Source organism: Ambystoma mexicanum, chromosome 7p, assembly GCF_040938575.1.
Source record: "Ambystoma mexicanum isolate Mex_15411 chromosome 7p, UKY_AmexF1_1, whole genome shotgun sequence".
NCBI lineage: Eukaryota > Metazoa > Chordata > Amphibia > Caudata > Ambystomatidae > Ambystoma > Ambystoma mexicanum.
Genome location: NC_090939.1, coordinates 363,321,575 through 363,347,149, shown reverse-complemented (window position 1 = coordinate 363,347,149; position 25,575 = coordinate 363,321,575). Strand labels below are relative to the sequence as shown.

At 41.6% G+C, this 25,575-nt stretch overlaps 1 protein-coding gene across 1 annotated transcript in view; it reads right to left on the bottom strand.

Annotated features, from left to right (window-relative positions):
- The window catches only part of TMPRSS15 (transmembrane serine protease 15), a 1,663,368-nt gene that overhangs the window by 1,046,901 nt on the left and 590,892 nt on the right, over nucleotides 1–25,575 (bottom strand). Inside the window, 1 exon segment of the mRNA XM_069636234.1 lies at nucleotides 6,511–6,652. Coding sequence (XP_069492335.1) covers nucleotides 6,511–6,652 — 142 coding nt within the window.

The following is a 25,575-nucleotide window of genomic DNA, read 5'->3' as shown; positions in this document are numbered from 1 at the left end:
GTACTATTGCAGTCAATGCAGATAATGTGAAGCATTGAGTACATTTGGAAATGGTTGAAGCCTGTCTTTACTACTTAGGAAATTTGAACAAACAAAAAATAACTACCAACAAACTGTGCCCTAAGGCCTTTGGGCATATTGGCGCAATATGAAAATTCCATGGAATAGAACCTCCTGCTTTCTCATGTTGGAAGGCAAATGACCATTGTTTGAGGACTGGCAGATGCAGGATGACCCCAATCTCTCTATATATTGCCTCACTCAGCATCTTTCACTTTTGGTGTGTTTTATTTTTTCAGGCACTTTGCACCCAAACAGTCATTGATAGCTTGCTATCTTAGTGTTCTACAACTATTAGTAAAAAGAGAATCTGAAGACATAATACGGTTCTCAAGAGGAAGTACATACACAATAAACAAAAAAATAGATGAGGGAGATCCAAGCAGGAAATCCATTCGTGTATCTTTTGTTGAATAATGAATTCATGGAATGGGAGTATTAGTCTAAATTTGCACCAGGCATGACAAGATGGACGGAAGATATGTTTGTCTTCAGGTGTCTTTCTTAGACAGTGAAGTAGACGCGCATGGTCAGTGCTTTGGTCTGGTCTGAACTATGACTGAAGCGCATCAGGTAAATAATTAACTTCAAATTAGGCCTTCAGCAGAGCCACGACTGCTCTTCCTGTGGGTTTGGACAGTATGTTAAGAGTTTGTCAATAGTTGGACAATGTGTATTGGTCTGTATTTATTTCACTTATGGTGCAATCAGAGTTTTGTGGTTAAGGAGGTATGGCACTGTTGGAAATCAATACATCAGCGATCACTCCAAGGCATTAAAGAAGATGTGGGAATGGGATATGTTTGGAGCTTGCTCTTGATTAGGAGATTATTGTTAGGATGCTGATTCAAGCAGTTTCAGTACATCATCTAATGTGGGGTAGCTCTTTTAGGAGAACACCTGTGGAACATGTGCATCTGCCAAAGGGCTGACATAGTTGATGGGATCAACCACTAGTGGATGAAAGCCGTGCTGCAGAAAAACACCATCCTTCTAGGCCATTGGTATTTGCTCGCCGCAAGCTACAAAGACACTCTGCCTGGCTGTAAATCACGGTCGGGTGAATCAAGATTATCTTTCAGTAGGGAGGTCCTACTTCCTGCACACTCATGCGTTCTCTGCTCATGGTTGTAAGATATGTGGTGGTTTCTGCCAGAAGAAACTGCAAAAACTGCCCTTCTGTATCGTAACTATGGGTACAAACCTTCAGCCTGCCACCTATTTCCATAGCATAGGCGTTCGAGTATACAAACCTGGATCTGTAAACTGCCAAGCAGATGGGTTTGCTGATGCAGTGCAAGCATCGACAATTTATTTATTTATGTATTTATATATTTATTTTGATTTATTTATTCATTTATAAAGCATGCATAGCCCAAAGGCAACTAGGTGCTGATTATTGCTTGAGGATATGGTTACAACTTTGAAGTCTTAGAGGCATTGCATTACCAGTTATATCATACATTATGTATAAAGCATTAGACACTCAAAGCATAAAATGTTAAACAGCAAATGTACATTATGTTCAAGAGCAAGAATCTCAAAATGTACATATGTATAAATTGTTGTTAAACCTTGTCCTAGTTTGTACTAGAATGAAGGGCCTAGGGACTATTGCAGAAGGGCAGATCTGTAGAGCAGAGTTTTAAGGTTTTTTTTCTGAATGACCAGAAGGACATACCATTTCTCAGATTGTGGGGGATGGCGTTCCACAGTTTTGGAGCTTTAACCAGGAAACTTGAGCCTCCTGCTTTCTGTCTCCTGTAACAGGGGGTGTAGAGCAGTTTAGTATAAGCGGGGGGGGAGGGTTGGTCTGTTAGTATTGACTTTACAAATGAGGCTGCTAAGGTATTTAGGGGCCTTATTAGCATTGCATTTGACCGTCAGTGTCAAGATTTTGAATTTTATTCTGTCATGGACAGGAAGCCAATGGATATTCCTTCTAGTGGATGAGATGTGATTGTGACTAGGGATATTTAATGCTGCTCTTATGACATTGTTTTGTACTGTTTGTAATTTTTTTTATGTTTCTAGTACTGGTCCCAGCAAAGAGAGAGATGCACTAATCAATCCTGGAGAGCATCAAAGCCCTTGCCAGGGTGATAGAGTTTTCCGTAGAGAGAAAAGGGTGGCTGGCTCTTATCAGTTTAGCCGTGTAAGTGGCTGAAGTGGCAACAGCACTGAACTGTCTATTTAAGGTGAGTGTGGAATCAATATAGATTCCAAGGGTTTTTATTTCGTTGGCCACTGGGATGGTGTTGCCATCAATGATGAAAGACTTGTAGTGCTGTAGAAGGTTACTGAGTTTCGTTTTATTTCCAATGATGATAATCTCTGTCTTAGCATCATTGAGGTATAGTTAATTGAGGGCCATCCTGGCTTAGATTGCAAGGTATATTTTGTGGAGATTTTTGGGTCTGTACCATAACATCCAGATAGTGGTATTAGAATTTGCATATCATCCACATAATTGGTATATGTGATACCCATTTTATCAAGTTTGTCGAAAGGAGCTTGGTGAACGCATTATAGAGTGTGGGAGCGAAGCAAGAACCTTGCGGTATGCTACAGTTTACCGTGCAGGGTGAGCTTCTGAACTGTCTGAAAAGACCCTCATTGTTCTGTTAGATAGAAACAATTTGATCCAGTTGATGGAGGTTGGGGATAATTGGGCTGCAGTCTCAAGGTGTTGGCATAAAATGTCATGATTGACTAGGTTAAATGCTGCTGAGAGGTCAAGCAATAGAAGGATACAGAGTTCTCCTTTGTCTATGTACTGATCCATTCGCGTTTTCAGATCGAGTAAGGCAGTTTCGGTGCCATGAACTGGCCTGAAACCTGATTGTCTTAAGCCCAAGAGATGATGATCTTATAGATGTTTTTGGATTTGCAGGTAGGCTGCGCGATCTAATATTTTAAGTAAGAAGGGGACTGTAGTTATATGGCGAAAATTGGTTGGTATGTTAGGGTCTAAGATGGGCTTTTTTAGTAGAGGTAATTCCCAGGCTGTTTTTAAGTCAATAGGGACTGTTTTGGAGGTGAAAGAGTAATTGATGAGACTGGTGAAAAAAAGTGCCAGTTCAACTGCACAATCTTTAATCAGGGTAGCAGGGCAAATATCGCCTTTACATCTGGATGGCTTTAGGCTTTTTATGATGTTGATGGTATCAGTAGTTGTAAGCGGAGAGAATGTAAATTTAGTTACCTTAGTGTTGTTAGGTGAAAGGTATGTGGTTGAAGGAGTAAGGTTAAGGATGGATATTTTTGTTCTATTTTCCTTTGTTTTAATGAGATTTTGTCGGCCAGAGCATTCTGAATATTGGAACACCATTGATCATCTTTAGTTGTGAAATCTGAAGTGGGTGCTGGTGATTCCAATTCTCCGTGGTTGGATTGGGCCTTAGATATACTTTGATTGTATACTTCACTTTAGATTTAATTATTTAATTCTTGTAGTTAGAAGCTAGGGTTTGGAATAGTATTTTATTTTCTTGCAAAGTTGATTTGATCCATTTGTTTTCGGCAGATCTTTTTAAGGTCCTAAGGGCTTTGAGTTCAAGGGAGAACCTTGAATTTACATGAGCTAAGGGTTTGATCTTTTTGCTTTTTAGTGGAGCAGTTTTTTCTATAGCTGCAAGCATAATTTCATTATAGTGGCTGACCAAAGTTGAAGGGTCACTGTACAAGTTTACTAGGTCAAAGATAGGAGTTAGTAGTGGTAACATACTGTCACAGTTGATATTTTTGAGGTTTCTAGATGGGGCTAAAGGTGTAGATTGATGCTGTTTCAAGGTTTTTGTAGTAATGGTGGTGGAGAATATGATAAGGTTGTGGTCTGACCAAGGCAAGGGAGAATTAGAATGAATGTTAGTGGAGCAGTTGGTATCAACTAACCAATCTAAAATGCGTCATTTGTCATGAGTAGGTGCAGTGATTCTTTGAGTAAATCCTTGGGCTTCAATGGAGTTAGCCGTAAGATTTGCATAGGTGTCTAGAGGATCATACAAACCTAAATTGAAATCGCCCATAATCTTCACTTTGGACTGAGGCTTCATATTATGTGCAAGGTGTTTTGTGACATCATCTTCGATGGTAGAGATGGAACCTGAGTTCTGTAGATAATGTGGAGTGTAAGTGTTCAAGTAGGTGAGAGAATGATTTTTAGCGAGATGACTTCTCCCGGCGTGAATGGTAGTTCATGGGCTACTCTTATGTTAAGGGTCGCTTTGGCTAGTAGTGCTACTCCACCTCCTCTTGTGGTGGGTCTGTCTTTCCTATAGATAGCAAAGCCTACCGATATGGCTAAGGAAAGAAGGGGGCCTGAGGCTGTGTGTAGCCATGTTTCAGTTACTGCTAAAAAGTCAAGGTCATTAGTTTTTATGGCATCTGCAATATCCAAGGCATGGGCTGTAATAGATCTGCATTAGTGAGGGCACCTTTTAAAGCAATAGTATTAGGGATGGTAGGTTTATGAGTGATGGATCCCCTGTAATTGGGGTTTTTGGTTGTGCCTGGTGTGGTTTGGGGTGTGCTGTGTGCATCTATGTTTATGATGTTATGGTCAGTGAAGGTAGTATTCGCCTGGGATTTTTGTTGGTTGTGGAAAGGCGTTAGGCATTTATTCAGTTTAGGTATAAATGATTAGGAGGATAATTGAGATCTTCTTAGGTGACCCATGATAAGTTGTGAGGGCCAAGGAGCCCTGAGGATTTGAGCATCATCTAAAAGTGAGGCAGTAGCAGTATTCACAAGGCTTTCAAGATTAGTTACGATGGTAGGTGTATGCGGTATGTTGAGAAGAGAAGTGGTAGTGTTGGTCTGAAATATGTGTTGGTTAGGGCATGGCGTTTGGTGTTTACCAGGTTGGGGTCGGAGAGTGCAAGATGAGATTCGGGACCTTCATAGATGGCCAGTGATATGATATGAAGGCTAAGGGGCCAGTGGGATTTGAGTGTCAGGCATGGAAGCTATAGCACTCTTCAGGTGATTGCAGAGGGTCCTTGTGGATAGTGGGTAGAGTCTTGTGGGTCCATCTGAAGACAATGAAGGGGGAGGGAGGTCATATAATAGTGAGTCAGGATTGGCAGTATCCTTCATGGGGGATATGTAGTTGGTAGGCGGTGGAGACTGGGGGAAAGGTGCAGTTTAACTGTGGAATGGTGTAGGACGATGCATAGGATGGTGTCGGGCGCAGTCGAGGCGGGCAAGTCCCTGACCAAGTTGGATAAATGTGCCTGCAGAGCATGGTAGGTTCATTGTAGGAGTCAGGTAAGGTGTTAAGGCTAGGCAATAAGTAAGTAGCAATAGTAGTAGAGGGATTGTAGTTAGTGGGAAAGGAGCTTCCATGTTCACAATTTTGGGTGGCAGTATTTGTTGTGTAGCTGATAAATTAGGTGATCAATGGGGGCTGCTAACAATGTACTGCTTTAGCTGTATGTTGTTGTGATAATCTACCATGTTAGGATGACGGATGGTAGAGTAAGACTAGTATAGGGTACTATGTACCGGCTTCATATGGCGAAGAGCAGAACATGGGTCACGTCTGGTGGCTGCAGCACATTCGAGTAAAGTTGTTAGACAGTGATGGTCTAGCCGCAGGATGAGTCCAGGTTATTGCTAAGGTATAGGCAGCAAATGCACAAACAATATATGGCAGTTATAGCATGACAGCAGTGAAAATACGGCTCTAGCGGCATAGGTGCATTTAGGGTGTATGAATTTGGCTGCAGTAGTGAATGTGCAAGGTGCGGCAACTGGCCTTCTATTAGTGAAGCGGTCTACGGGTGTAAAAGGTAGTATTGATTGCCGTGGTGTGCAGTCAAAAGACAAGAGTTGTGGCTAATGGTGACAGTGCAGCTGTGAGAAAATGTAATGGCGGCAACTACCACGTAAGGTCTGAAAGGCAGTGCGCATAAATTTAACGGCACCAGCAAAGTAAAGCAGTTAAATGCTAGCTGCAATGGTGGAATGGTTCAAGACCAAGCAGGGATAACATTTAACAGGAAACAGTATAGTACAGTACATTGCATGAGATATGTAGTCAATGTATTCCTAGAATAACTTAAAGCATATCTTATGATAAAGGTTTAGTTAGACGAATAGTACAGAGCAATACATCTCTAAACAATGATTCAAAATTAAAAAAAAACATAAGTGACGGTAGCAATACGCAGTAGTATATATGCTTACCTGAGGAGCATTTGGAGGCCTGATGCCGCTAATTTAACAGATTGCGGTGGCAGGAGGAGAGACATGTGATATTGTTGGCACAGTGGTGAAATGGACCCACATTCTATTGGGAATGTACTGAATGCCAAAATAGTTTCTTTTGAATTGCTTTGTTTTTCTCATGTACACAAATGCATCAAATACATGGAAAAAACCCATGAGTCAACAGGTGTAAACACAAATGCATTCCATGATAAAGCTGGAAAAGCACAGCATACTCACTAGGCAGCTGTGTGGTTGTGGGAATGGTGGGCACTGGGGTTGGTTCTGGATAAGCACTTTGATTACAGGATCCATGCATCAGTTTGATGTCATCCAATGCTATTTCACTTGAGAATCCATTTGTATAGGCCTCGAAGGCAATCTGAAAAATGACAGGATTAAACAGACTATTTACTAGGCAATGTAATACAATATGAGACATCAGTAGTCCTTACAATTTTATTAATCATGTGTTCATAATATTATAATGTTACATTCCCGACTTACAGCCTACAATCACTTACTGACTGTAGGGCTTGAAAAATAAAATGATCCTCAAAATGGAGGAGTTTACACTATAATGACAGGTTTCTCCTCTGCATGGCCAATTTCCTTCTGGAGAAAGTTCAGAGTGACTTAGCTTGATACTAACATTATAATTTATACCAGGGTTTATATAGGGTTTGGAATTATTTGTAGGTGCCTGTATCTTTTCATGGTGAACACCAAGTACAATCAGAAGCCCATGCCTAGCTTTGAACACATTTGCCTCTGGGGCTACTCTATGTACAAAACATTTCGTAGAAGCAACAATTCCCTGTGCCAGACACTGGGATTCCACTGGTGCACAATGTTCCACATCACAACAAGCTTTTTGATTGTAGCACCTTTATTATGGTTTGTCCTGAATGATTAATGAACATGTCAGTAGAATAGTGGTTGCATGTGATGTGATTTGCGTGTTGGGTGCAGGCTGTGAAAGAGTGTGGCAGTTGGAAGCTAGCAGAGTAGCATTAGGGTGTTCCATGGGTGTCTACATTCGCATAACAGAATCTCAAGCATGTATTTGGTATGAATAAAACACGCAGATAAATGTGTCTAGATATTGGCCCAATGTACCACATGACTGGCCTTGAACCCCTGCTGTAAGCCTGGAAACAACATCTAAGCAAAGAAGCAGGAAGTGATGGGGGGTGCTGAAAATTGATAAGACATATACTGCACCCATAAAAGGTAACAATCACGAGAGAATTAAGTCAACATCAGTGTGAAGGAAAGTCAGTATCAATGTTCTGATGCTTTGAGTCTGCTAGGTTCATTTTCTGGGAGCAAATGGAGTGAAGCAAAATGACATTGTTAATGTTGCTGAAGAGATTACGCCTTTTAGAAGTAGAGTTGGTGATGTGGAAGACCTGGGGTATGAACATGATGGTCTGCAGAGGTCATGCACCTGCTCATGAACAGTGGTGGTGCAACTGGACTAGTTAGTGGGGGTTCAGTAGCTGCGAGGAGGTGTCTGCAGTGCTATAAGGTGCATAACCGTACGGGTGTGGGCCCTGCAAGTGTCGTTTTCATCATGAAAGGAGGGCCTATAAGCAATCTTCTGGAGTGCGAAAAGTATCATGATGGAGGAGGATCCGCAGTGAAGCATGTGTAGCCAATGGGGAGGTGGCAGGGGATGCTGTTAATAAGGAAAACAATGTTGGTTGGGAGTAACAAAGGATCACTTGAATCTCCTGGCCAACGTTTGAAGGAATTATCTCCAACTTTGAGGTCATTCTGAGTGACCTAAAAGAGCCCGTACTGCAGACCGAATAAATAGTTTAGAAAGAGTCCATGAAGCTCTGTGTTTGGCATCCCTGTGTGGATACAATGTAGCAAACCAATCTCAAGGTTGTTTACCGTAATCCCACTACGAGCAGTCCTTCTTTTTCTTGCCCAGTTCTTTTTTTTTATATCTGGTGAAACACGTTACTCTCTTATGTTTCCTCCAATAGGAATCCCCCTTGTTTGAGATGACGCCCGACCCTTGCCCTAATGCAGGGAGGTTATAAAGGTAACACTCAGCCATTGATCCACCTGTCTATAGTCCATAAATGTACCAACCAGCAATTACCTCTTTGGTTGCTTGGGAGAGTAAAGTTGGACTGAGAAGAGAAGAGAAGGATTCAAAGTAACCAGATTGCTGGTATCTAATCTTGACATGACCTTCTCGGCCCTCTACCTCGCCCCAGTCCTTACAGAATGAGGATAAAGAAGCATTTAAGGGTAAATTGCACGACAAACACAGACCAAACTCTAAAATGCACTGAAAACAAACCAAAATATAATGTGTCCATCAGTCATTGATGTAAAACATAACCATCGATTCAAATGACTGTCTTGGCAACATACACCTTATGATGAGTGATCAATTTCTCAGGTGTCACCCAGGTTGTGGTCATGCAGTAGCCCCCAACAAGGACATCCAGAAAGCAAATATAACATGAGTATAGCGGTTGTGACGAGAGCCAAGGGGTGACATACAAGATGACTCATATGTCATGTTGTCCCAATAAACCTGCTTTGAGTCACCATTGTTGGCCTTCAACCATCCCTATGCAGGAAGAATGTGACAAGCCATTCATCACACTGGCTAATGACCAAAATCCTGTCCAGGTAAAGTCTCACCACTGTACCAACATCAAGGGGGAGGGGAGGATGTTCACTATAATCCCGAGAAATCTGACACAGCACAAGAAGGAGTAAATCCTTGTGGAGTTGAAAATCGGAAATAACTGTGGGTCCAAAAGGGGAGGGAGTGTGGAGGAAAATAGACTTTGGCACAACCCTTAGGTAGAGTTCAGAAACAGAAATATGTATGCCTCTAGAAATGCATGGGATACATTTCTCAACATAGGTAATGGAGATCCAGGAGACCCTAAATGACACAACTGCTGTCAGTGGAACTCTCATGTTAGACTGAACCAGGCCCAGTTCAGACCCCTCCTGAAGAAAATATAACTCAGAAACCAGGTTACAGGTATAAGGCTCAACATGTGCCTTGAGACATAAAATGAAAAAGAAGCTGTTTAGCATAGGCCGATAAGGAAGGACGGGTGACTGTAAACGTGAACTGACAGGACAGCATCAGGGTATAGAGCATCACGGTTTGGTCCTTTGCATTCAGCAACTATCCCTTAAAAAAAGGTGTGACAGAGCAGGAGATGAAAGAGTCAGAAAGCTCAGTGGAGAGGGATGCAGATGAGGGGCAGGCGACCCACACGTGAAAAAAGGAGAAGCACGATCCAGGCTAGCTAGGACCAGGCTAGCAAGAACCAGGTTTTGAGTTATTCAGGGGTAATCCACAGCGAGTGTGATCATGTATGAGCTACCACACCATTCCCTCCTTGATGTGAGGGTGGACACCTTGATCTGCCTGGAATAATCTGTTGAAGCAGCATCCGAGTGGAACAGTGGATGAAGCAATGAGGTGCCTAGTTTGATTCCTGCCCCAGAAAAGCTGAAAGAATGATTGATGCAGCCATGTACACTGTACTATCAATCACTGATGAGCTAATGTGCAATAATTTCTTAACAGATCTGAGAGTCTGGCCTGTAGATTTCCTGCCCTGATAAGGTGGCAGGGATACTTTCCCTTACTGATTTTGAAGAGCCCTCCAATGAAATCCAGAGGAAGCATAAAATAGTGTTGCTCTTGTATGCAGTGGATGACGAAGGGGCATTAATCAGCCAGTTATGCAGGTGCAGATAGAGACATATCCACACAACATTTATCATGGCTTCCCGGGGGGCCATAACCTTTGTGAATGCCATGGATGCTGAACATAGACCAAAGTATAAAGCTTGGAACTGAAAGCGATCCGCCTCCTAAGTGGATCCGGGAAACATCCTGTTACATGCAGTATGAGGAGATACGATCGGATACATGCATGAGGTCGACTTTTGTTTACTTGGATTAACGCAGTAATTCACTGCCACATACAGCCAAAACGAAATTTCGTTTTTAGACTTCCTGATTAAGGAAGCTAAGGGCCAGTTTGAGATGATATTATTTCACAAAACCACTGATAGGAAGTGCTCCACTATGATAGTCAACATCCGGTGAGTTTGCAAAAAAAATAAATAAATACCATGTAATCAATGTATAAGGGCACATGGAAACTGTACTACTCTCTATAAGCAGACATTGGACTCATTATAAGTTTGCCGTCCAGAAAAAAAGTGCTGGTAATAACGCTTACTGCCACTTTTCTGGACCAGCAAACTACATGTTTGCCGGTGGACATTACCATTTTTACAGTGCTGGTAATACCGGCAAATCCACATGGAGTCCTATCAAACTCCATGGAATGGGAATTTACTGGTTTGTAACACCGGTATATCAGGTGGCGGGAATAGTAATGCCATTTGTTGGTATCCTGACAGATTTCCCGGTGAAATACCAGTAAACTTATAATGAGCTGCATTATCTTCTATCGACTTTTGAACATAGGCTATGCAAAACTACTGCTCAAACATTTACTTAAAAAGGACAGATTCTATGAAAGACACTGGGCCTCATTATGATTCCATACTGGTAAAGGAGGACCTGCCGGGGCATTACAAGCCCAACGGTCCTGGTAATTCCCTATTGCCGGGCACTGGAAAATATGAATCCCCATTCCCATTTGAGTCCCATTGGACTCAATGGAAATGGGGAGGACAGATGCGCCGGCGCAATTCTTGAATGGTGCTGGTGCAACCGTCAAGGTCTGCGAGTGGGTGCGTTCTGCCCGCCAGGTTAGACCAGGTGGGCAGAAAGGCACCCGCTCACAGACCTCATAGTGTGCCGGTCCGGTAACAACGGTGCTGGTAGCTTACCAGCACCATTGTTAACAAAAGGCACACTCGTAATGAGGCCCACTGACTGTAACATATGTTGAACCCAAGAGTGTCCGCACATCTTTTTCCCCATACTCCTCATTTAAGGTGGCCAGGGAATGGCCATCACATTTGGATCCCAATCCTGGGGGTGGATATGCGAGGGAGAATCACTTGGGTGGAGGGAGCTTGGGGAGGCAGAGAACTCAACGACCTAAACCTGGGGTCACTTATCCCACCTGATGGATATAAGAAATGCCCAGCATTCTGATGGATGATGAAAGGGCTGGTACAAAGGAAGCTGGAGACGCAGGTGGCTGGAGCAGTACTACGCAGGCAAAGAGGACGCTGTAGCCATGATCGGCTGTGAAAGGGTCCTGTGGTCCTGACATCCGCTGAAGTGGGTCTGGTGTGGAGAAGCCGTGGAGCTCCCTGTGACAGCAGCTGCCACCAAAGAAAGCCAGGAGAGCAGGTGGTATGTGCGGTGCAGATCACGAGAGGAAGGTGGAGAATGGAGAAGCCAGGAAGCAGCAGAAACCTAGAGGAGCCCAACACAAAAGACGCCAGGAGTAAGAACGCTGCTGCGTGCGACCAGTGAGTGTAAAGTCAATATACACTCTGACCGGGGTGCTCCAGTAATTCATATCAAAGTCATTTGCAATTGCTGAATGAAAGGCAACGTGATTAAAAGTACTGTGTTTCTGCTGGAGTGCATTTTTCTGTGTGTACTTTACAAACGCTTACTTTCTTATTCAGCACTGCGAGCTTGGATTCTGCTCTTGCTGGATTTTAATCATTCCGTGTTGCTTCCTGGAGGAGGCTGGGCTCGAGGACAACACGTGACGAATCACGTGACCCACACGGACGATTTAAACACCCGTGAAGCACCCTTGCGGCGAGAAGCCCGGCAGCGAAAAGGGCGCTGTATTTCTGTTGGGCTGTTGGGCGGTGAAGAGGTAAAGAGACAAATCACAATACTATATACTTAGTACGATATTGCAAGAGGGCTGTGAGTTTCTACCCACCGTCGCTTCACAGTTTTGGGAGCATTCTGCCTGGGAAATCATATTGAAATCAAAGTACCGGCAGGATCACACTTTCAAGCTCATTTTAGGCGCGTTCGTCGCGGCGTGTGGCATGTGGATTCTTGGGGTTTAGACACTCAGAAGAAGCTTAGAAATTGACTTTAAATAGTAACACGTTACTTAACCATCTCTTTTTGTTTGTTTAGGCATTGCACTCTATTATCAGTGGGCGTGCCTATATAAGCCGACTCGTGCACGCACTGCGCGCACCCGTGAAAGCCGAGTGGGGGGGCTCTATTGACAAACAAAGTATTTTCTAATCGTGAAATCATTAGCATTGGACTTTCTCAGGTGTAATTTAACTTCTATTTTCAAACCACACCCTCTCTTTTTTTAATAATTTATCAGGTATACATGGTCAGTATATTTCCTTTTTATACTTTATTATGGTGGACAAAAGAAGTACAATCTATAACTTGCGTACGGATATGCCATGCTCCTCACGATTACGTGTGTATTCAGATTGTTCAAAGAGAACTAGTCCTGTGACATCCTCAAAATTAACTCGCCCTTTTTTAAAGGGCCTTCAGTCGGACAAACGAGCTGGAAGAAAGCGTACTCGCTCTACTACACCGGCTGGCGATATCCGAGACTTTGGGTTTGGAGTACTGCATGCTAGTCGTTTGTTGGCAAAGATGCCAGAATTAACAAACTTAAGTGTATCAAATGTGGAGGCCCAACCGATTTCTGTTAGTCAAGATTCTTTAGCTAAAAAACAACCGTTAATGAGCTCGCCAACCATATTGGATACAAATGCTATTAACAAAGGCTGTGAACAGCCCTGTAATATTTCACTGTCAGACACTATGATATTACAGAATGCCCGTACAGGCAATGTTATGAGCTTAGTAAAAAAGTCTAAAGTTGTTGTTGATGTTGTGGATGATGCCATTATTGATCTTCATTCATCGGCTTCTTGCTTCTCGGCTGGGGATAATAATCATGATCTCTCCAAATCTCCTGTATTATTTCAGAATGAAAGTACTTCTGATTCTGAAACCTCCATTTCATTTATTCCCCCAACACCACGAAGACCTGATCGAGTGAATCCTATTATAACTAGAGAGTCACCTTTGGAAAAATCCCCAATTATAATGCTGGAGGTGATGAATATTGCAATTACATCTCTTGCTAAACTGTTCGAAGTGCTTGACTCAAAGGTAAACTTTATTACTGATAACCTTAAAAATACCGTTATATGGCAAAAAACGATTGCTGATTCCCTGGCCCAAAGGCAAGTGCTTGATGATAAAGTTGCTCTGACATCTTTAAGTCAAATACTGGAAACTGTAACCCTATTGAAAGTGACTATTGATCAGATTGGGTCACAATGCACTCGTTGCACAACTAATAAGTCCAAATCGTGCTCCAAGGTTGTTGTCCCCTTTTTAGAGGGAATAATTCGTGAAATTTCTGTTGAAGTCCCTATCACAGTACCCTCAATACCATTGGAACCAATAGTTGAACTACCCACGGTTTTTCCGCTAAAGACATCTTGTATAGTAGAAAATGCGCCGGTACAGAAAGAAGCATATATGATTTTTGATAAAAATAATAAGAAACATGGATCTGAATTTATTAGATCTATTAAGAAAACAAAAAATCAAAAAACTAAGAGTTCCATCTACTGCTCACACTAAACAGTTTATAAAATCGTTTCCAAAACCAGTTAGTGGTTTGAGATTGGTTTCTAATGCTATAACTAAAAAATACACCAATCTAGTACAAGAAAAGAAAAAAAATATAAAAGATGGGGGGAATCGCCCGCAGATAAACTTAAACCACTCACCATTAGATGAGTTACTGCAGGTGGTAGAGACTTGTGAAAGTGAGTGCGAGACCCCGTCTGTTGAAGTGCGGGTGACAGCACCATCCAAGCTGGTCTCTGAAAATAACTTTGACCAATGTGTTCACCCATCTAATCACGCAGAAATTAAGAAAGCAGTAGAAGACTATATGAGTCAATTTCAATCAAGTCCAGTTGTATCTCATCCGCTGTCCTCCGTTATGCCCAAAACTTTGATTAAAAGTGCTGAACTTATTACGAATCCAATCAGTCTGTTGCCTCAAGATGAAGTATATGCGAAAATTACAAAAAGCGTGCCTGTCACACCAGTTATACCGGTAGTACAGACAAACATCCAAACTGATATTCTATCTTCGATTAAGGACTGTTTGGTGGCCCTAACCTTAGAGCAAAAGACAGTTAAATCTGCTATGAAATTATCTAATTTTAACCTTAGTTACGATTCCTCAAAAATTGCAGGTCAGAGAGCGAACTCTAGGAATGTTACATTCAAACTGCCAGAAGCAAATGATAAACCAAATACTATCTTAGAAACATTACACACAGAGAAAGTGACCCCAATGTCCTTGGGGACTGGTAACCAGAAGAAATTGCCCCAACTATATTCAGTATTCCTTAGTTGTCGAGGAGGATCCTTTGCAAAATGTATTATGAACAGGCGAAGTATTGTGGAAATATTCTCGGATATCCCAATGTTGGAGTGTCTGGCCTCAGGAGATATTGATTGGATAGAATTTCCTGATGAAAATGACTTAACTGTCTCCTGTCTTTGGATCAAATCGTGTGCAATTTTTAATATTATATGGTCCGCAAGATTGGAGCTTTTTGAGCTAGGATTTAAATTAATTCCTACCCAGGGTGAAAGTCCTTCAATAGAAGACACGCAACACCGAGGAAGAGCGGTGGCTGGGGGACATATTCCAGGCACCACTCATAAAGAAAGTACGGCTTCTGTAGCTAAGGCTAGTAGTTGTTGTTGTTGTAAGGATGCATAACTAGCCTATGACGAACTGTGTCCCTTGACACAGAAAATTAGAATCTTAAGCACTTAACACTTAACACTAGAGGTTACAAGCACTTATTGAACGACATAAATTGTAAATTGAAAGAATTTGATGTAGTGCTTCTACAAGAGACCTGGTTAATGACTTCACCGTCTTGGGACAACCATCACATTCATTTAGTCCCTGCGTTTAAAGGTCAGAAAGGTAGACCAATGTCTGGTTTGGCAATAATATCTGACCTCACTACTATAATCAATGAAGCTGACTGTCCCTCTCCGAATTCCTTTATGCAATGGTCTATAATCTCAATCGGGAATGTAAAAATAGCAATCATCAATCTCTATTGGAATCCCGTAGCTATACTAACCTCTACTTTTATAAAGGATCTTAATACAATTATGGAGAACATTGTAGGCTCTTCTAATATTGCACATGTTATTCTTGCTGGAGATTTAAATATTCATCTCCTCTCTCCAAATAAAAAAGGAAATTCGGAACGGGTCACTCAGTGGTCTTGCTTTGTTAAAACCTGGGATTTGCTAATGTTAAATGGTGCTTATAAAACTGATATTCCAGCCTCCGATACCTGGTTAAGCGGATCACACAAAGCAACTATTGATTATGTTTATGTAGACAGATTGTTATTTGATCAGATCCCAAAATTTGACATTATGCCTACTGTAGATAGTGATCATCTGATGCTGACGTTTGAAATTAGGCTCCATGGTCACAGCAGGAAACAGCAATGTCAACATCAGATAAAAAATTTGAATGTCAATTCACAGCTCACTAGATTACGCTGGACGCATTCTGACTTGGAAGCGTTAGACAAAGATCTTATGAGAGAACAGTGTTTTCCATTAGATGCAGCACATGATTTATTAGAATATCACGATAAAATACATATGTTTGCCACTGTTAATACATCTTGTCATAAACTATCTAATAATACGCGCCCTACTCATGTATTCGATCAATTGGTCAGAAATAGAAAGTCCCTATTTAGGAAACAGAAAAGACAGTCATTGCTTCTGTTGACGAAATATCGTGACCTAGCTTTAAGAAAGATAACGACTGACTATAAAAATTGGATTCGGGCGTATAAAGCTAAGATGTATCAAAAAGACGGTGAGCAATGGCTTCAGGTAGTACAAACGAAAAATACCTCTCAGATCTGGAAGTTTATCAATGCAGGTACAGTGTCATCTCAACTTGCATCTCAAAGCAATGATGTACCTGAAAAGTGTTGGGTCGAATATTTTACAAACATGTATGCTCTACCACAAAATAATTGTCATGATACAACACTGAGATCGGCTAACCTTAGGTTCTTTCTTAAATTCGACCGAGATGACATATTGCTCTATATCAATAGAGCAAGTTCATCTAGAGCCCCAGGGCCAGATAGCCTGTCGAATTATATTCTGAAATTAAATCCGGAACTGTGGGCCAGTATTTTATACTCTTTATTTTTCTCTATCCAAGCAAAGCAATGGTGTAGAGCTGTGGTAGTCCCTATTTACAAAAAGGGGAACCGCACGGACCCAGCGAGCTATCGTCCTATAGCACTTCTCGATGCTCCTGGGAAAATCTTTGCCAGAATTATTCTGAGAGACCTAAATATTTGGTCCTCCAAAGAAAATTGTTGTGATCCTTTTCAGACAGGATTTGTTGCGGGCTTAGGTACTGCTATTAACATAACTATACTCAATGCTATTAAAACAGCTTATGCAGTCAAACAACAACCTCTTTACCTTGCCTTTGTTGATTTCCGAGTCGCATTTGACTCTGTTGATCGACAACTATTACTCAACAAACTAATGAATTATGGCTGTCTGTTTTCTCTCATCTCGCTAATAAGGCTACTACACACTAATACTTCAATGCAGGTCAAACTTAACTTAAATGGGCTATTATCAGAAACTATTCATACAAGACGCAGCCTTAAACAAGGCTGCATTCTAGCGTCAACATTATTCAACTTGTTTATTTTTGATTTGGGTGTGGAATTCTTAAAAGTAATTAACGATGCACCCAAGCTTGGTAATCAGGTTATTGCCTGGCTCTTATATGCCGACGATTTGGTTCTAATTTCGCAAACGCCCAGCGGATTGCAGTTGTTGCTCAATCAGCTGGGATCTTATGTTACCAAAAACAACCTAATACTTAATTTGGAAAAAACCCAAGTAATGGAATTGAAAAACACCAACTTGAAACATTGGAAACATAATGAATGGTTATTACAAGAGCAGAAATTAACTCTAATAAATGAATATAAATATCTTGGCATTATGTTTAGCAATTCAGTCTTGAATAAGCCCCAGCAAAACAGTATATCTGGGAAGCTTCTATCACTGACTTCGCAGGCCAAAATACTTTTAGCCAAGTTTGGCAAATTCTCGTATAGCCATGTTATAACATTTTATTTACAGAAGGTAATTCCTGTAATTGCCTATGGGGCTGAAACTTGGATTCCCCAAAACCGACTATACTGGGACAGAATTGAAGCTCAATTCTGGAAGAAAGTACTTAATCTCCCTAACTCCACTCCTAATGCCCTGTTACGGTTTGAATTGGGTAATCTTTCGCTACACATACAAGTAGTATGGAAAAGGTGCAGTCTTTTTCGGAAATGTCTTTTGGGTCTGTCGGCAAAGAATGTGCTGGCGACATTGGCGGATTATTTACTTCGCTCTGAACATCTGTTTCCGAAAAAGTGGAGAACTGCAGTTTTTGATGATCTAAATGTGGCAAACATCTCAATAGACTTATTGCTAAATAATCCGAACAGGGACAAACTAAAGCTGCATCAATATGATTGGCAATACACACAACAGAAATGCCTGGGACTAAAAGACTTCGACAGAACTCTATTTGGTCATAAAAAATTTCGACAGGCAGCCGATTATCTTTTGAAACGTCTTTCATTTAAACTTCAAACTCAAATTTTAAGATTTCGTATGAATCTCTGGCCAAGAAATCAGATTTTATTAAGGAGAGGTATAATAAAAGCAGAAGTCGCGCATTGTCGATTCTGCAAAATTGTCGGAATGGAAGAGACTCTTAAACATTTATTGATTGTCTGTGTTTCATTAAAGAAACAAAGAGAAACAATTTTACAAAAATTAACACACTTGCATTACATAGCTCGCTCTGATAATGGATTGTGGCGTGAATTATTTGCAACATCTAAAATCTCAATAAGAATAGCCACGATGCAGTTCTTAGAATCGGCAATGCAATCAGTTGACCGTTCTTGTATGATGACTCACTATAATAATGAGAACTAACAGCTACTTATTGTGGATTGCTTTATTTATGGCTTTTTCGAGATTTTGCAAACTAATCAATTGAATCTTATTGCAGGTAATATTGACTTACATCTATGCAAGTATGTCTCTTCCTGTGGAGAATTCCGTAAATCTGTTTCATTTTTTATTGCCTTTGATTAATCAAATTAATGTATAATGAGAAAGAAATTATATAGTTGTATATTTTATTGATCTGTAAATGTTTGTTTTGAAAGGTTAATTTAATTTTAACCAACCAAAATAATAAAAAAAAAAAAAAAAAAAAAAGTACTGTTGAATGCCGGAACAAGTATTATCAAGCTGTTGAATGAAATGCAACAGATTAAAGGTAATTGTGAATACCGCACAGAGTAAAATGTGTTGAAAACGCTTGTGAATGCCACACCAAGTCAGTTGAATGCTCAGGAACAGATTGAAAACAAAGTAGCATGACATCAGAGTCGAGGTGTACAGTGTGTGAAACAAGTGAAGGCAACGTCAAGAGAGTACTAAGGCTGTATGAAGATGGAAAACAAAATAGTGGCCCAAAGTCCAGGGGGGCCCAAGTATCGCAAGTTGAGAGAGACTTGTGTTGGCAAGTACCAGAGAAATACAAACAAGAATATTGAAGTGCATGATGGCTAAAGCAGCCACCGGACAGTGTTTGGAGAATGTGACATTGAGTAATCAACTAAGTATCACTGTCAGATGGAACCAGTGGCTAAGTGTTGATTAAAACAGTCAGAAAGGGCTACGGTTGCGTAACCTGTAATGGGCAGTGGTCTGACAACTGCTCCTAGACCTAGCACCCTATTTGGAAAAAGCCAACTAAAGCATATTTGAAGTCAAGCTTGTGTGTTGCTACATCTTTGTTTGAGAAACTGAAGTTAAGAAACAGAACTGTGTTGATTTTGACAGCTGGAAATTTGAACTCTTGGGGAAGGAAACCCCAACTTGGGAGATGTCCCAGGAACTATGTTATCTTGGAAGCAAGAATGTTTGAACTGTTGGGGATGGGAATCCCAATATTCTAAGAACTATATTGAACTTGGGGAAGGGGAAGCAGATACTACGCCAAGAGCTGGAAGAAGCTCTGAACTTTCCTTTTAACACTATTCTTTTGAGAGTGACATCTCTACACATTGTATACAGTTAGTCAAGTATAGGTTTTGGACACACACAGAAACTTCAGCTGGACATTCTGACACAGGTTTCCCTTAGTTTTCTTTAGGTAGGGAAATCCCACCAAGTTAAGCCTTACTCCATCCTGCCTTTTACGTTAAATACATTTACTTTAAGTAAACATTTTAATCTGTTGTCTATGCCTTGCTTCACGCTACCTTCACGTACAGCAGTAAGAAAGGAAAAGGAAAGGAAAAGAATGGACAGGGTGGTATGTGTGAATGCCATTTGTCCATATAATATTTTGATACGTAGCTTGGTTCTACGCAATAGGCACATTTTGCAAGCTTATGATCCAGCTCTTTTAAAACCAATGTTTGGATTCCAAAAGGTAATTGATCATTAATGAATGCCTTATGGAAATATGTTAGCAAAATCCTGAAATAATTCATGTATACTGTTCAAAAAAGGGCTTCAACCAAACACAAGCCTTCATGCATGTGGTAATTGTAATGCAAGCCAATTCATCCTTAATATTGTTAAATTTGATTTTGACCGTGTAATAAATGTTACATTGGCAAAACGCGTAAGGACCAATGAACATAGATCAAGAGTCTGGAGTTATCAGTGCCCCATTGGTACCTCCCTTTAAGAAATTCTATTATACTTAGTATGACTTTAAATGGTTTGTTCTTGAAAAATAACCATTGACATAAGAGGTAGCTCAATTGACCAAAAGCTGTCTTCCCAGGAACAATTTTGGATTTATAATTTACTAGCACATAAGGCAGGTTTGAATGAACAATTGGATTGGTCTATATTAATATGATCCGTTCTGAATGGAGTATTCCTGGTTCCTCATTAACATGAATTGTGAAACTGCTCAAGTAGGACATATGTTCTATATGAAGCAAAAGTCTGCAAGATGGATTTTTTTTTTAAATTTATTGTGCAATAGCCAAAATAAAATGACTTTTAGCACATTTAAACACAACAATACATACAAAAGATAAACCAGATACAATTCATTAATCACTATACATACTCTGAATACATTAGATAAAAAAAACATCACTAAAGATCAGAAACAGAGAAAAAAAGAGAAGAAAGGAGAAAAAGAAGAACATTCAGATCAGCCCTAATAACTCAATCTGTTATTAGCTCTAATTCCCTTAGAACTCTTCCCACCTCAATTGAAAGAACCATCTCATTACCATCTCATTACCCTGTTTTGAGCCTCCTCATTGGCTCAGGGGCCGCCACACCCCTCTTCGGGAACAGAGTACCCGGCACGCATGGCGTGCATGGGAATACCATTGTGGAATGGCTCGGAAAAGAGCCAATCAACACGTTGGAATCCCGATGCACCGTGCGTGCGGGTTACTAATTCTGTAAAACCGCAGTCTCTGAACCATTTCGGATTAGACTACCCATGCTGACAAGAAGCCAAATATGTATGTGGCAAGCAGTTCAAACCTGGGTAAGAACACATTTTGTTATTATTGACAATAATACTAGATGTTAATCATCACCAACTCAAACTAATGCAGTGTAATATAAAAGAGATGTTGTGTGGTATTGAGTATACTTGTTGGCATCTGCTTGGCAGAACAGACCTTAATGTAGTCACATACAGGTTTATATTTATATATGAAAGTGTCTGTACCTAATTAGTATGGTTGTATCATGTTTATCTAGTTTAAGGCAAATGTATTAGTTACGTCCTTGCACTCTAAATGAGTTGCCATCGATTGCATACACTGCATGAATATAATGTATTTTTTTTCCATTATATTTCATTATAAGAAACTGACCATGCATCTTGTATGTTTGCTGTATGTTTGATAAATGAATCTATGGAAACAAATATATTTTCAAGTGATTGAGTGTATACACAAATAGATTTGTGTGGTGGTTGATACATGACTACCCTGCTCTTTGTGAGGTTTCATGGAACCCTGGTGTACATTTAATAATCCATGAGGTTCACGAGACATGATAAAGTCCCCTTTTGAAACCATCATGTGTCACTCCCACAAAGACTTTGCCACTAGTAAGAGGATGGAGTATACTACTTTCCCCACTCTGTTCTGGGCACAGGAAAGATGTCCCCATTCCTCTGGACCTGAAGGACCATCCCCTGAAGTGCTAAAATATCCAGCAAATTCATGGGCTATGCTGTGACCACTACTCCAGAATCTGGCGGAAAGGACCTGAAGTCCATATGTTACCACTATGTGCAACATCACTGGCCCATACATCTCTACCCTTTTTCTGCCAAACAGCTTAATCGCTTGAGGCATCCCACACTCTCGATGATACACAGGACTCTGAGCGCCAGTCCTCAGGAAATTGACAGTGCTGTGGAGAGATATCATTAGACATGATGAGCATACACCCTCTCCTACCACAGGAACTGGCCCCCATGATGCCACTAGGTGCCCGGAAAGATTTCCTAGATTGATAGCGGTAAGGATCTTTTGGCTGGGTAGGTATATATTAGGGTGGCATTGTCCTCCTTGGCTTGTGATTATACTGTTATGGTGGATGATGCTCTCCAAATCATAGATAAGGGCCACTCATGCCTGCTCATCCTCCTTAACCTGTTGGCTGCATTCAACACCATCGACGCGGGCATCCTTCTCTCCCTCCTTGTTGACAGGATGGGATTATCTGGAAATGGCCTGAATTGGTTTACCGCCTACCTCTCAGGCAGACACCATGTTGTCCAGATGAGCTTTTAGCATTCTAGCCGACTCCAGATCTCCTGCAGAGTCCACCAAGGCTCCATATTTTCACCAATCCTTTTTAGCCATTACAGGGATCCTGTGGGCACTCTGCTCAAACACCCCGATATAGCCATCCACCAATACACAGACAATACTCAGTTATGCATGAGAGCAAATAGCATCATTTGCCTCAGAGATTTTCTAGCGAGCATACAATCCTGGATGTTGGCGCCTACCTCAGACTAAACCCACCCAAGACTGAATGCATCCTCATCGGTCCGCCCACTAAAAAACAATTATCCAACAATGGCTCAATGAAATGCGCCTAGAAGGATTTGATACACAACCCTCAGACTCTGTCCTTCCAAAATCACATAACCAAGAAGACCCAAATAGCCTGTCTCAGAATCCCTACCTTCGGAAAATCAAACCCTTCATCCCCCCACAGGACTTCCACATTGTTGTGCAGGCCCTTGTGGGCTTGCACATCGATGGGGGAAAAGCTCTCCTGACAGTGCTCCCAGATCCTCACTTGGCTCCACTAAAAGCAGTCCACCACACTGCAGCACATCTTATTATGGGCACACAGAAATTTGACCAAATTACCCACATCCTACGCGAACTACTTTGGCTTCCACTCCAAGCCAGGATACTGTTCAAGACTGCATGTATCATCTACAGAGCAGTCACAAGTAGCACACCAGCATACCTGGTGGCTAAGTTCCACATATCTGGTGCCACACCCTCCTTGCGCAGCAAGTCAACCAACCGGCTTGAATCACAACTTGTCTGCAAAGAGAGGACCCACAAACAATCCTTCTCTTGTCATGCACCCACCCCCTGGAACTCGATCGTGGTTTCAGCTCGGGATGCCCCTAGCATTCTCCACTGTTGCCAATTTCTCAAAACACAGATCTTTCAACAACACCTGACCAAAGACTCATTCAAATGGACACACATACTGGTGCACAGACCTCACAGTACTGCACTACTGTTAAAAGATTCGAGCCCAAATACTGGCTACCCACGCTCTGTACAGCACTCTGCTGCTCTCTAGGTAGGTCTGTGCTTTGCACAATAAAAACTAACAAAAAAATACAGGGATTCTTCGAGAGAAGATGCATCAGCATGGCCTTCTGGGATGGCTCAGCACTCCTGGGTCTTAATAAGCACAACCTTCTGTCTGAAACTGCCAACACATCTCCCAGTGTGACAGCTAACATCACATTACAGGTGAAATTGGAATGGAGCAGGCTGCAGAAGCAGTTATCTTGCATCAGTGGTGCTGTTTACATTATCTATACTTAGTCTCCCAATTTGGCTACAGACACCATGATGGACAGGTCAGGCTCACACAGGACTAATGGTGGAAACTGGGGTGGGGTGGACACATTTCCAGGGCTTCATATTCATGAGATGCACCTACAATTAGGTTTCACACCTACAATTATGACTCATTGTCCCCTACAGTGAGAGGATGACCTTCACCCACATGTGGCGTCGCTTCAGTGATGGGAGGCATGGAAATAGACTCAAGGGCCCTGTTCCATGAATGTTGCAGAGTGTTGTTAGGCAGAATTATATTCAGTACCCTTTGGGAACACCACACACAATTAGGACTACCAGTGACAGTACAAATTCACCTTTGGTACAAGCCTGTACTACACAGTAAAGTGGTAGTGATGGAGGAGCAGTCAGACTTATCTCAAGAGTAAAGTGAGCAGTATCAATAGTTACACAAAGGACAGCAATTACTATGATTCAAACAAACACTGACTAAAGGTTTCTGAGTAAAAGAATATACATTTATATACATTTATTTACACAACAGTTATTAAACATTCCACTATTATCAAGCAGTTGAAAAATCACGTTTCTAATACACTACAATGCACCCAATAGATCCTGGACAAGTAAGGCTCAAAATGAAGTGTGAGCAAAATGGCACTCCAGTAATTTAAAGGGGATGGAAAGACAAACATAGACAGAAATTGAGCAGCACCAACAAGTGAGTAAGCAGGGCAATCTAGACAAAGGAACTACAGTGAGGAAATCAAATCAAGAGGCCAGGGCCAAAGTCAATGGACCAAAGTCTTTGCAGAGGATCACAGTTCAGGGTAGTTTGTGGTTAAGTCTTTGCCAAGAGTTCAGAACGAAGTTGGTCAGATGAAAAGTTAATTTAACGAACAGAGAAGGACAAGCCCTCAGATTGACGAAGGATTTCACACACTTTCACCGCGGCTGAATGAAAGGAACAACCAGGTTAGCACAGTAACTTTAGAGCAGAAGAATGCTGTAGCTGAGGCAGACGTTCCTCGCAGGTCCTGCAGGCTCACGGTTCCTGAAGCAACGGTCGGACTAACAAGACGGAGGAAGACTGGAGGGTCTAGCACTGCCCAGGGAAGAAACCAGCAGCAGAGCAAAACAACAAATAAATGGCGCTCTCCTTAACACCCAAGCAGGGTCTGACCTTCCTGGCTATCCGTTTCACTGTAGCTGTGCACAGCAAATTCGACCAGAGGAGGGAGGCCTGGCTTGCAGTTTGGCGAACTGGTTGTTCCCACCAGCTCAAGGGAAGAAGATTCCTTGCAGATATTCCCTGTCGTCGAAGTTTGGAGATTCGGATCTGCAACAGGACTTCACTGGGAGGTTCAGTCGTGCCAGTGGTCCTCTTCTTTCAGCTTCTCTTCGGTTCTCTCGATCCAGGGGCGACTCTGCCTTCCAAGTCCCAGAGACCTGCTTTTTATGCAGATTTCCCCCATTCACACAGCCTGCTTGTCGATCACACAGCAGGGTGGCTGTCCTGGCAGGACAGTCACCTAGCCAATCAAACAAGAGTGCGACTTGGGTTTCCAAGGGAACCCTGTGCAGTGGTCCTAAAACCCCTCCCTCACATCCTGTCTACCCAGACTCTCAGGCGCTTAAGGAGGGCTTCTGTGTAGAAGCCGGCCAAAGGACAGCGAACAAAGGTTCCAAACCTGGTTTGGCACGCAGAGTAAAACATGAGAAAGACCTTTATAAAAAGAAATGGTGAATAAACCCAGCCGGAACCAAATAAAAGTACATGGGGTCCAGTGGATTTAAGTTTGAGGCTACTAAAATAGCCTAAAACAGTACTATGTATATTTACATAGACCGCAGTAGGAGAAATATGGTAGATACCACTGCCACCAGCCAAATCTTAAAGAAAGGGGAACCAAATAATTTTCCATGAGAGACAGACAAAATGGGATAACTATTAACCCTTTACAGTACTCTATATAAGATAGGTTGTACTGGGTCTGTGAATTGAAAAACACTAATAAAGACAATGACAACTGTACATGTTTTGAGAGACAGTAGTCAGCCCCAGAATACAGAGTTTAAATTGGGAAGTCTGAAAAAGACAACCCTGTGTCACTGCAC